This window comes from Myxine glutinosa, chromosome 6 (assembly GCF_964187855.1).
Source record: "Myxine glutinosa chromosome 6, kmMyxGlut1.1, whole genome shotgun sequence".
Taxonomy (NCBI): domain Eukaryota; kingdom Metazoa; phylum Chordata; class Myxini; order Myxiniformes; family Myxinidae; genus Myxine; species Myxine glutinosa.
Window position 1 is genome coordinate 30,035,891 of NC_136266.1, and position 13,958 is coordinate 30,049,848.

A 13,958-nucleotide genomic window follows, 5' to 3' on the forward strand; every position below is an offset into this window, starting at 1 on the left:
CTCCTGCAGAAGGCCCGGCCCACTCACTCCTGCAGAAGGCCCGGCCCACTCACTCCTGCAGAAGGCCCGGCCCACTCACTCCTGCAGAAGGCCCGGCCCACTCACTCCTGCAGAAGGCCCGGCCCACTCACTCCTGCAGAAGGCCCGGCCCACTCACTCCTGCAGAAGGCCCGGCCCACTCACTCCTGCAGAAGGCCCGGCCCACTCACTCCTGCAGAAGGCCCGGCCCACTCACTCCTGCAGAAGGCCCGGCCCACTCACTCCTGCAGAAGGGCCGGCCAACTCACTCCTGCAGAAGGGCCGGCCAACTCACTCCTGCAGAAACCAGCATTTTAATTGGCCTGTTTGGCAGTCTCATCTGGGAACACAATTTATGATCCTCGGATCCCACGTTAAATTTCTCGTACATGCTGTTTGTTTATCAATCATATATTAATGTCATTGCAAGTCTTGAAAAAGTCCAATGGCGTCTCCGAAGGTCATAGTGGCATTAATGTCACTGTACAGTGTGGCGGGGTCAAAAGGTCAAGTACCAAAAATGCATTTACGGGCACATTTAAAAAAATGAAACTTTGTATATGCAATCAGCATTGTGGGATGCATGGAATATGGAACACTTTTTTGGATTTGACACCCTGGTTCATGCCTTTAAGGGGGACTTGTGCCCACAGGGGTTAAAAAGGAAGATTTTTAAAAACGTAACATTTGATATTGGGGATCTTTTAGACATCTTTCAACTTTGCTTTTGGTGGGAAGCGTTTGGTATTTGCGATGGCGCACCATCGACTTCACTCTAGTTTGACTTTCAGTACAGCCACTGGACACAAGTCCTGTGAAAAACGAAAATTTTAACTGAGAATTCCCAGACATTGTTTTTTGTGCCACGTAACCCGAAAGGTAAAAAGGCAAATGTGATGGTTCAAACTATTTTCCAGTTTCATGACTGCCTTATAGCAAAGCTCACATCAACTCCGCAAAAGTCACTCAAGTAATGTGACGGAGATCAAGTTCTGTTAAATCTTACTCGATTGTTATTCCTTGTGAAAGTCATTTGTTGTACAAATATTAATGTTGGTCATATCTTCTAAAGTTATTTAAGCCTTGCAATGTGCCAACAATGTGTTTTTATTTCTCATGCTATTACATCGGTGATAGTGCCCAGTTACCACTTTCTAAACTCGCCATCATGTTCCAGCATCCTCCGTGACATTACTGTGATACGATGGATGAAATCAACAGGACACTGATTGAGGTACGCTAACCGCTGTGGGAAGCAAGGAGAACCTTCACTTTCGCACATTAACCCTTCGTTGGAGCAAAAGAAGGGCAATGCCCGAAACATCAGCTTTTCCCCCACAGTGGTTAGTATGCAGTCGGACTCTGCTATTCACGGTTCCTCTATTCGCGGGTCCCACGTATTCGAGGTTGATAAAATGTGACCTGTTTCTCTATTCACGGAAAAGTGTCCCACGAATTCGCAACAAAAAAAATTGAAACGGTACATGAGGGTGTTGTGTTTTTTTTTAGTTTCACGGTGCGGTATGGTTAAGCTGGTTAAGCACGTTTAACGGTAAGCACATTCCTTCAATAAATTGGAAATGGTACCTAATGTTGTCGTTTTTATTTTATTTGAACACATTTTTAGCTCACCAGGAATGAAGTTCAGGGGAACTGATGCGATGGTGCGTTGTCCGTCCATCAGTAAACACTTGAAACTTCTTCTCTGAAACCACTGATGGGGTTGCGAACGAATTTAGCACAAACGATATTTGTTGTGTTGTGACTAAAGTTTGTTCACGGCATTAAAAAAAAAAAAAAAAAAAAAAAAAAAAAAAAAATCGGGGTCTAAGGGGGCTAATAGGAATTAGCTTTTTCCTCTAAAACTACACACACTGTTTAGATGAAACTTTACCAGAACCTTCACGACCCGTGATGTACCAACGTTTGTTCACAGAACTAAGAAAATCAAAGTCTAGGGAGATCTACGAGGGGTCAAAGTGGGTCCAGGTTTGACCCCCCCACCCCCTCAAAATAGGTACAGTATTTGCTTTCTTCTCTGAAACTACACACACAATTTTGATGAAACTTGACCACAACCTTCACCACCCGTGCTGTACCAAAGTTTGTTCATGGCATTTTAAAAAAATCTGCCCCTTTGGGGATCTATGGGGGGTTGCCCCCCAAAATAGGTATTTGCTTTCTTCTAAAAAACTACACACACGATTTCGATAAAACTTGACCACAAACTTGACCACCCGTGATGTACCAAAGTTTGTTTACAGCATTAAAAAAAAAATCTACCCCATTTAGGGGTCTATGGGGGGGGGGGGTTGCCCCCCAAATTGGTATTTGCTTTCTTCTCAGAAACTACACACACAATTTCGTTGAAACCTTAATCACCCATGAGGTACCAATGTTTGTTCAAGGCATTTGAAAAATTGGGGTCTAAGGAAGTATATGGGGTTAGGGGAGGTGGGGTTGCCCCCCAGAATAGGTATTTTTTTTCTTTGTTTGTTTAAAGTCTTATGATTATGTTAGTATGATTCCACATGTTGCCTTGTCTTCGAGCAACCATTGAAATTGGTTTAAAATACCCTTAGTCGGTAGAGTATACTGTTCATTCTACCAGGTGTGCTCCAGGGGTATTGCCGCTATGTTTTATGAAACTGTAATCATGTGCACTGGCAGTTGAAAACATTTAAAACTTGAAACATTTTCCTCTACGAATCAGGAACCGCCGAGAACCTACAACGTATCCCACTTTTCCCCATTGAAACGATGCCACGGCATACATTCACGGGATTTTCGTGCACATTCACCATTTGCGGATTTTGCTTCTCTCTATTCGCGACTCAGTAAGCAATCCCCCCCTTTTCCATTGAAACAATGCCCCACCATTCACGGTTTCGCAATTCGCTGCATTTCCCAGGAAAGTATCCCCTGCGAATAGCGGGGTCCGACTGTACTTCGATCAATGTCCTGTCGATTTAATCCATCGTTCTATCCATCCACCGACGCAGATTGACACTCACCTTCACCTGCAAGACTAGGCCTTCTTTGTCCTATGATATTCACAGGTTAAATTGAAGCATCCTTAGATTTACAAATCTCCTTGTCTATAATGCACTTGTATGAAAATAAAACTTCCAGAAGCATTCAAGATTGGAGAAATGCACTTTCTACAAAGTGGACAGAAAGGTACCTTTGTGGCCAATAGCCAGATGCCACACATCACTAAAATGGTACTCACCTGCTTCTTGGCTTGGAAAGTCTGAAAGGTCATCTTCCCCTGAAGCCGATCGCTCAGCCTCACTGTCCACACAGTTACGTCCTGTCACAGAAGAATTAAACAAAGAAAGGATGGATATAAACCAAAGAAAATAAAAATGAAATAATAAAATAGCATAAATTCCCATGTACAAGACATACTTTGTATTCCCAAGAAAATGAGGGCAAAAGTGGTTCAGGGTGCATCTTGCATCTCTACGAACATCCTTTGCAGATGAACATACATGGACATTGTAATCAACCCATTCAGCTTATATAGTGCCACGTTCCTCGGATCCGGTTTCTACATTTACCCCACCTACCGTTTACACGTTCTATTAAACCCACGCTTTACAAAAAAAAAAAGGGAAGAGGGATATTGTAATCGGCTCCGTCTGTTTGTCTGTCTGTCTGTCTGTCTGTCACACAATCGCCTCCTAAACGTTTGTGTCGTTATGATCACCACATAGCACGAAGGTGAGAGCGCAGTATCATTTTGGCCCCGCCCTCTGGGGCAAGGTCAAAAGGACAAATACCAAACATGCAATTAAGGGTGCATTTTAACTTTTTAAATGAAATTTTGTGTAGGCATTTTTTGGATTCGACCTCCGGTTCATGCTCAGGGGTGGGGACTTGGAGTCTTAGGGGTCAAAACAGAAGATTTTTTTTAAACTCAAAATTTGATGTTGGGTCATTCCTGGTGGAACGTTTTGCTATTTTTCAACTTTGCTTTTAGTGGAAAGCATGGGGATTTGCTCGCCATCGACTTCGCTGCAGTTTACTTTGCATTTCTGTAAAAGGTGCAACTACACATCACACAGTACAAGACTGCTTCACTGTTGTGGCTTCAGGAACCACATGCCACAACAATGATTGGCACATGGAGATCCTGTCTAACAGGAAACATTAAATCTGCTGCACAACGTCCTGCCTGGTTCACGCAGCAGATCTGGAGTATAACCTCACGCGCAGATGCCCTGCTGTCCTTGATGACGTCTCGTCTCATGCTTTCCCGCCAACTATGCAATTGACGAGAAGGAAATATTGAAAGTGGAACTGTGCAGAGTGAAATATACCAGTTAGACAAAAGATTGTCAATACTAAATAAAGACCACAACATAATCATTATTTTAAGCCCTTAATAATACTCCAGCCAGATTTGTTACCCAGAGCTCAACTATGTGGGACACAAACCATCATCCATAGACAGTTAAACTCAATATAAAACAAACCACGGGTAATGCATTGTTGCGGTTTTAGAACCCACACTCTTGTAAATATCTCATCATTAAAAGGTTAAAGGTAGCACCCCTAGTCAGGCCACAAGCAACACATAGGCCACCATAGGAATTCAGTTATTTCATTAGTATGTGTTTTAGATAAGGCAGTGTTTCCAATAGTTGAATCTGCGTTGCGTCGATCAAATAAGAGTAGGCCCATTTCGTCCATTTTGCGACCTCCCTCTCCAAGCAACGCCATTACGCGCCTTTGTTAGCAGCGTTCGCTGCCTCGCTGGGCTTCCGCTCAAACGACGCCATAAGCCATGCGGTTAGGCCCGAGAAAAGGGGGCGGAACGCCAAGAAGAAGGTGTGACATGTCAACCAGCCGTCAAAGGTGTGGCCGGTAAGCCCTCACCAGCCAACCAGAGCTGAGGTGAGATCGCCGACGGGCGTGGCTTTGTGGAGCGCGGAGTGATCGCGTGGCGCGTTATATAAGCGCGAACGCAAAGCCCTTTCAGGGGACTGACACGGAGCGCACCTTTGTGAAAGTACTCGGATGGGAGAGAGCACATTTTCAAAGAACTTGGAGGACTTGTCGGAGGCGCGCTTGTTGGAGAGATACGGCAGCGCTTGATAAGGACTCACTCGCTGGCGCTGATTAAGAGGACTTTGGGGAGGGGGCGTGTAGCACGAACGTGCAAATATTACGTACGAAGGACACCAGCTTCCCCCGTTGTATAAACTGTCCGCTCGCGTCCAACTACGCGCGGAGCTGCCTGCCGGGTTTCGCCCACTGGACCGGAGTCGACTGGAGCCTGGACCCCATTGCCGGACCTTCCATCTACCAACTACAATCCCCGTGTGAGTGTGTATGTTTGTCCTAGGGTATTAGAGCAATACTGTTTTTAAGGCTGCCCTGTGTTCTGCTTCTTCCTCTTCCTCTCTTGTACATTCTTTCGTTTCCTCTTCTTCTGTACATTTGTTAATAAACCATCTTTGTTCTTCCTACCTTCTGGTTTCCTCTCCATCCGATCGCATCCGTCCTTTCTCTCATTGGGTAAACGTGGCACGATTAGGAACCGCTAGAATCGGGTTTAGTCCCATTGTTAACGGCTCGGATTGCGGATTGCTATCCGCTCGGCATATTCCATCGTATCCGTGGTTCGAGCGGGAGTTATCTCCTTGCTTCACGGCCGGTGGTAGTACTTAGGTAATTGGACTAAGACTCGACCAACAACCCTATTTACCACCGACCGGAAGGAACGTTATAACTTCTAAGGACTCGGGTCGGCCAGCTAAAAAGACAAGGGGATTAACCCCCCCGCCCCCTTGATAAGGGGAACGCCGACCCCCGAGATCCGTAACAATTGGTGTCTGGGTGTGGGATTTGGACCCGAACCAAATTTTTTATATCTGAAAAAATTTGGTCAAAATTTCGAGTGGCCGAAATTTTATTAAAACAACCAAATTAAATCGTGCCATGGATAACCAAGGCGATCGGATGCCGGTGGGGGAAATAGAGAAAGGGTTGGAATCAACCCAGGACCCCAGGGAAGAAGTGGGAGAGATGGAGGAGGAAAATGAAGAAGGTGCGGTAGTGGGGGTTGCAGGCGCACAAAATGGCAGCGCCTCGCACGTGGGGCGGCGAGAATCGAGCCCGCAGTGCCAATAGATATGGGCTTATTTATGACCCACATGATGGCCTTTATGGTCAAAACGGAGGATAGTCTAAAAAAAATGAGTGGGCAACTGGATACCCGAGGGGAGGAAATAAAAGAGTTGGGGGACAACTCCTCTCGGGACATAAATAAATTGGAAACTAGAATGGGGAGCAATTGGGAAGCCCAATTGGGGGGTTAGAAAGTAAATTAGGGGCCCAATTGGAGGACGTGAGTAGCCAAATGAACGAAGGGATAACGGGGTTGGAAAACAGGATGGCCACCCGAGAAAATCAAATGGAAGGAATGGAGGACGGGTTAACGGGTTTGGAAACAGAATGGGTGGCCAGATCGAGCAGATGGGGAGAGACATAGACCGCAGATCGGGCGGAAGGGTTGCGAGGGTGCGCGACGAGGTAGCGCGGCTTGAGGAGCGCGGGAAAGGCGAGCCTGAGCGAAGCGCAGATTCGTGGACCAGGGTAGAGATCGCGACCCGGAGTATGGGGAAGCCGGCGACCGCCGAAGTAGAGAAAATTTTATTAGCGCCAGCGGTCGTCGAGGGAAAGGGAAAGGAATTAATTATAATGAAAATTGGAATTCAAGAGACGGCGGACTTAGAAAAGCACTTGTTGAAGGAAGAAATGGAAATTGTGCAAAGTCCATGTTCACATCATGATGCCGTACTTGCTAATCCTTATAAAGATTTGCAGGTGCGTGTGGAGAAGAGGATCCCGAAGGTAAGCCGGGCTGTGTACGGCGCGAAAAGATTTGGCGCGAGAGGATTTTTCACGCGCTTGGGATCCAGACGTCACCCGGGCGCTCGTAGGAGGACCGTGGTGCGCTGTGTGAGAAAGAATGGCGTGCGTGTGCGAACGGCGCCGAAGAGTGAGTGTATTACAGAGTGCGAGGGAGAATGCACAATGGAGTGTATGAGTGAGAGTGATTGCGACACAGAGTGTGAGATGGATATGGATGGAGAGAGTGTGCGAGGATGCACACCTGAGATGGATGAGGAGCGTGTGCGGGAGTGCACACCAGAGCGCGTGATTGGGTGTGCAGCAGGGGATTGCACACCCATGGGTAGGTGTGCGTTGAGTGGGTGTGCAGCAAAGGAGTGCACACCCATGATTGTTACAGAGGATGTAACGTAGTGTGTGTGTGTGCCTGGGTGGTGTGCACGAGAGTGCGGTGGCGGAATTGACGGAGTGTATGGGATGTACGAGAGGCATTGGAGCGCCAGGATGTGTGGATAAGAAAAGGAACGCGTGGTGTGAGCATGCGAGTCGAGCATCGACGCTAACCGGGGCAGCGTTGAGGCCGACGTATAGCCGACGCGAGCTCTCGGGGCGCGGTGTTCTTTGTGTGCTGCGGGGATCGTTGCCGCGGCGATCTCGCAAGGAGCGCAGTGCACGATCCGGGCCGGGCCCCGCACTGCATGGTCGGTGCCGCGTTTTGCCAGGCAAGGCGACCGGCCCGGTTCGAGGGGAGGTAGGAGAGTTCGGAGCGGCGCCCCCTTGCGATGGCGGCGCTCCGGCCGGGGAAGGCTAGGCCATAGCGCTTGGGAGCGCAAAGCGTTGCGCCGAGATGGTGCCTGGAGCCTTGGCCCAACAAAACCTCCTCCCCTGAATCCGAATGCCGGACGGACCCAACCTACAGTAGACCAAACCACCCAAATTCATTGCTCGGCTTTGCGAAGCCGAGCTTGGATAATGTAATGACGTACCGAGAGGCTCAAGCATAGTGGACGATTAATGATAGCAGTAGTGATAGGAATGGTAGTTGTACCATTCATTTTTGGGCAGAGGAGCTGTAGGTTTATGGGGTTTTGGCGGTGCAAACTAGGCAGGTAGGGTTAGGATAATGTATAGGGACCTAGAGATGACCATAGGTGACTGAGATTTAAGTAGACATTGTACCTGTAGTGGGGACGTAGTGTAGAGTAGTTGGTTGATAATGACGGGGGATGTGCATAGTATAAGGGATGACAGGGAGAGCACTAATATTAGGGGAGATAGATAGCCAGATGATGCTGTGTGCATGAGAATCTTTGTGGTGAGGGTGATGAAATGAGGCAATGCTCGAGAGGGATGTGTGTGTGTGTGTGTTGAGTGATTGACCTGCATGATGTGCAAGTGAAGTACAGGTGTGTGGAATGAATGGTGTGGAGTGAGTAGTGTGGAATACGTGGAGTGAGTAGTGTGGAATACGTGGAGTGGAGTGTATGGTGCGGAGGAGTGGATGGGGGAAGGATGGACCCCTTCACGAATACCCGGGGAGGGTAGTTTAAAAGTAGGTAGAGGGAGTAGGTAAATGTGGTTGGATATTGACATCTGTGGTGCTGAAAGTAGTAAGGTATTGCTTGGTTTGGTGCATGAGTAAAGTGAAATGGCTGGGCATGTGGCCTGTTAGTGAGATTGGTTAAATGGGCACTCCGCCACTGGTAGTCTGTCGGCCAGGTGAGGCCGCAGGTAGGCTCTGGGAGCCAGGTAGTAGAGTTCAGTGGGGCCCGTGGATCCCGAGAGAGGACCCGGGTAGCCCGATGCCAGAGGGGGCATTAGTGGGGTAAGGGAGCCAGAGGGCCTTCCCCAGGTTAGGGTGAGGAGCTAGGTAAGCTCGGGTGGCAACTACAGTGGCGGAGGTGTGCAGGTGAGCGGACCCGCTGGTGAGCCACTCGACCCAGCCCAGAAATTGTGCGACGGCACAGGGAGAAAAACCGGGGGAGTGAGACCCCAAATTGGGAGGCACCACAGGGATGGTCAATGGGAATTGGTTTTTAGAACCACATAGTGTAATGATGGCCAATGGATTGGCGGGGCAAGACCCCGGGTAGTGTAAACAGTGTTAATGTCATTTAGAAGATAGTTAGGAGAAAATCTCTTCGCACCATCCGCATCCGCTCACCTAGGGTGATAAGACTCCACACCATGTTTTGCAAACATTTGGAATGAAAGACGCATCATGACGGAGTGTGACATTGGTTGTGATTCCATCCCTTCCTTCTTGGGAGGGATTGGGGACGAATTTGGTTTAGGGGAGATATGGGGGACAAGACGGTAGCGACGAAATTGGTAAATTTGTAAATGGTGTAAATACGGGGTAGGGGCAAGGGTAGAGTAGGTGACAGGGGGGGTGACTTACGCCAGGGGCGAGCTTTCTCGGCTCGCTCTCCTGCGCCCCTCACCTTGCATTGATGTGTACCCTTGCGCCCTTGCCCCTGCTAACCTGGTAGTCTTCCTTCCCCACTCATGGACCATGTTCTTTTGTGCCCGAGGGGAGTGTGCAGGTGTCCGCAGTTGTGCGCCCGCACCCTTGCTGCCTCCTGCCTGCACTGATGCACCATATGGACCACACGTTCTGTGGCCTGGCACCACTTATGGACCACACGTTCTGTGGCCTGGCACCTCTGCTGGGACCGACCATTGTTGCCAGCGGTATCTGGCTTGCGGACCACGGTGTTTTAAAGTGGCATCTATGCCCAGCAGTGGACCACCTGAGTTGGCCCTGCTGGCCATATAAATAATAAAAAGCGGACGCGGTGTGTGCCCTTTTTAATTAAAACAACATCAAGCAAGAAGACAGCCAGAAACATGGGCCCAGCAAAGCGGAGAAGGAGAAGACACCATTTATTATTTTAAAGTGTTTTTGTGCCTTTTCATTTTTGGTGCTTTTCATGCATTTTCATTGTGGTGCATTTCTTTATTATGGTGCATTCATTTTATGGGTACATATAGTATGGTGTATCGGTGCAGTGCATGGCAATGGCATTTTCCCCTTCTCAAAACATCTTCTTTTCCCACAAAAGACAGGTCCTGGGTTGTAGTGTAAATAATTAGTAGTGCACTGTAAATAACATGCTCCCCACCGGCTAAATGTTTAGTTTGAAGACAATTCCGTAATTCGGTTAATTGTGGGCATGAGTCAGTTAGGTAGGATGCAACGCAGCAGGTGGGACATATCTAGTGTTAAAACTGTCGCACTCAGGGTGAGGTTAAAAGTAGAGGGTAACCACACCTAAGTGTCACATTAATTTAAAAGATAGTCCTTTTGTTTCGGCTCGGACCGAGCCTGGAAAAAGGGGGGGTGCAGTGTTGCGGTTTTAGAACCCACACTCTTGTAAATATCTCATCATTAAAAGGTTAAAGGTAGCACCCCCAGTTAGGCCACAAGCAACACGTAGGCCACCATAGGAACTCAGTTATTTCATTAGTATGTGTTTTAGATAAGGCCGTGTTTCCAATAGTTGAATCTGCGTTGCGTCGATCAAATAAGAGTAGGCCCATTTCGTCCATTTTGCGACCTCCCTCTCCAAGCAACGCCATTACGCGCCTTTGTTAGCAGCGTTCGCTGCCTCGCTGGGCTTCCGCTCAAACGACACCATAAGCCATGCGGTTAGGCCCGAGAAAAGGGGGCGGAACGCCAAGAAGGTGTGGCATGTCAACCAGCCGTCAAAGGCGTGGCCGGTAAGCCCTCACCAGCCAACCAGGGCTGAGGTGAGATCGCCGACGGGCGTGGCTTTGTGGAGCGCGGAGTGATCGCGTGGCGCATTATATAAGCGCGAACGCAAAGCCCTTTCAGGGGACTGATACGGAGTGCACCTTTGTGAAAGGACTCGGATGTGAGAGAGCGCATCTTCAAAGAACTTGGAGGACTTGTCGGAGGCGCGCTTGTTGGAGAGATACGGCAGCGCTTGATAAGGACTCACTCGCTGGCGCTGATTAAGAGGACTTTGGGGAGGGGGCGTGTAGCACGAATGTGAAAATATTACGTACGAAGGACACCAGCTTCCTCCGTTGTATAAACTGTCCGCTCGCGTCCAACTACGCGCGGAGCTGCCTGCCGGGTTTCGCCCGCTGGACCGGAGTCGACTGGAGCCTGGACCCCATTGCCGGACCTTCCATCTACCAACTACAATCCCCGTGTGAGTATGTTTGTCCTGGGGTATTAGAGTAAGACTGTTTTAAAGGCTGCCCTGTGTTCTGCTTCTTCCTCTTCCTCTCTTGTACATTCTTTAGTTTCCTCTTCTTCTGTACATTTGTTAATAAACCATCTTTGTTCTTCCTACCTTCTGGTTTCCTCTCCATCCGATCGCATCCGTCCTTTCTCTCATTGGGTAAACGTGGCACGATTAGGAACCGCGAGAATCGGGTTTAGTCCCATTGTTAACGGCTTGGATCGCGGATTGCTATCCGCTCGGCATATTCCATCGTATCCGTGGTTCGAGCGAGAGTTATCTCCTTGCTTCATGGCCGGTGGTAGTACTTAGGTAATTGGACTAAGACTCGACCAACAACCCTATTTACCACCGACCGGAATGAACGTTATAACTTCTAAGGACTCGGGTCGGCCAGCTAAAAAGACAAGGGGATTAACCCCCCCCCCCCCCCCCCCTTGATAAGGGGAGCTCCGACACCCGAGATCCGTAACAGTATGAACCAATTCTGAGCAATAAATAATTTACTCGTTAGGCTAAGTCAGGTTGTTCCACACAAGGCCCAACTGCCATGCATACGTCTCGACGTCGTTTGTTGATGAGCAAAGCAAAATGGATCGACGGATTTCACTGTGTTTGGAAGGGAAATACCGAAATGAGGAGTTAACCCGCTTTATCATGTTATTGGGCACAAGCAGCCAGTTACTCTTGGAAATTCCATGTACAGTAATGTAAAACTTGACTTCAACAATACTATGCAAAGAACAGTTAAATATCATGTGAATTTAATATTGTCTAGCAGTGTGCTCCCTAGGGATATTGATAGTTGTTGTCTACCTGTGTACTCCCCAGGGAGGTTGATTGTTGAATCAACCCCTTCGCCCTACCAACCTTCCCGCCAACCCGAGGTCCTTAACTCCCCCCAACTGCAAGAGTCAGGGGATGGGTTCTTAAAATATTTCAAAGGCCTTGAATATCCCTTGGAGCACAGTCAAGAAGTGGAAGGCACATGGTACCACTAAGACCCTGACTAGATCAAGCCGTCCCTCCAAACTGGATGACCAAGTAAGGAATAAACTGATCAGAGGCCACCAAGAGGTCAATGGCAACTTTCAAAGAGCTACAGGCCTTTATGGCAAAGACTTGTCACTGTGTGCATGTGACAACAATATCCCAAGCACTCCACAAGTCTGGCCTGTACAGTAGGATGGCAAGAAGGAAGCAAAAAGCCCACCTCCAGTCCCGTTTGAGGTATGCAAAAAAACACTCCGGAGATTCTGAAGCCATGTGACAAAACGTTTTGTGGTCTGACGAAACAAAGATGGAACTTTTTGGCCTAAATGCAAAACGTTATGTTTGACGCAGAGCAACATAGCACATCAGCCAAAGAACACCATCCCTACTGTGAAGCATGGTGGTGGCAGCATCATGTTATGGGGATGTTTTTCATCAGCAGAGACTGGGGCACTTGTCAGGACAGAAGAGAAAATGGATGGAGCAAAATCTAAGAGGAAAACCGGCTGCCCTCTGCAAGAAAGCTGAAATTGGGACCGAAGTTCACCTTTCAGCATGACAACAACCCAAAGCACACAGCCAAAGCTACACTGGAGTGGCTAAGGAACAAAAAGATAAATGGCCTTGAGTGGCCCAGTCAGAGCCCCGAACTAAATCCAATTGAAAATCTGTGGCATGACTTAAAGATTGCTCTCTGTCATTGCTCCCCACACAACATGACTGAGCTTGAACAGTTTTGTGCAGAAGAATGGGCAAATATTGCCCAATCAAGGTGTGCAAGGTTGGTATAGACCTATCACAACAGAGTTACAAGCTGTAATTGCTGTCAAAGGTGCTTCTACGAAATATTAACTCGGGGTGTGGACACTTATCCTACCAAGATATTCTCATGTTGTATTTTTCATTAATTTTCTGAAATTTGCAGAATTTGTTTTTCACTTGGAAGTTGTGGGTTAGGATGTGTAAATAAGGTGAGGGGGTGGGGAAATCACACTGTGTGTGTAAATATTCACTCCCCTTGCCTTTTTTCACATTTTCTTGTGTTATAGTCTGAATTTAAAATTGCTTAAATCAAGATTTTTTTTTGTCAATGATCCGCACAATGCCACACAATATCAAAGTGGCATTAAAAAAATTTTTTTTTTTAGAAATCTTTACAAAACAATTAAAAATGAAATACAGAAATTTATAATTTGCACAAGTTTTCAACCCCCTGAGTCAATCGCCTTTGGCAGCGATTACAGTTTCAAGTCTTCTTGGGTATGTCTGCATCACCTTTGCACATCTGGATTTGGGGAGGTTCTCCCATTCCTCCTTGCAGGTTAGCTCAATCTCTGTCAACTTGGATGGGGAGCATCGGTGAACAGCAATCTTCAAGTCTTTCCAGAGATCCCCAATGGGATTAAAGTCTGGACATTGGCTAGGCCACTCAAGGACTTCCATGTTTTCTGAAGTTAATTTTGTTCATTGTGTTCTAAAGCCATTCCAGTGCTGCATTGCTGTATGCTTGGGGTCATTGTCCTATTGGGATGCAAATATGTGACACAGTCCAAGGTCTTTTGCACTCTGAAGCAGGTTCTCCTCAAGGATTTGCTTGTATAAGTATATGACTTCATTCATTGTTCCCTCTATCCTCACAAGTCACCTATTCCCTGCCGCTGAAAAGCATCCCCATAGCATAATGCTGCCACCACAATGATTCATGGTAGGGATGGTGTTAGATGGGTGAAGAGCTGTGCTCGATTTCCACCAGACATAGCACTTTGCATTCAACCCAAATGGTTCAATTTCCATGTCATCAGACCCAGAATATTTTGCCTCATTATAGTCCGTGGGCTGAGTAGGGTTTACATGCAACCCCCCCCCCCC

General features: G+C 47.7%; 1 protein-coding gene across 3 annotated transcripts in view; it reads right to left on the minus strand.

Moving 5' to 3' along the window:
• LOC137429676 (uncharacterized) overlaps positions 1-13,958 on the minus strand; it is a 155,519-nt gene that overhangs the window by 56,981 nt on the left and 84,580 nt on the right. For all 3 annotated transcript variants that reach the window (XM_068119800.2, XM_068119799.2, XM_068119801.2), the window contains exon 4: positions 3,251-3,331. In XM_068119800.2, the coding sequence (XP_067975901.2) occupies positions 3,251-3,331 (81 nt within the window). The remainder of the gene's footprint in view (positions 1-3,250; positions 3,332-13,958) is intronic.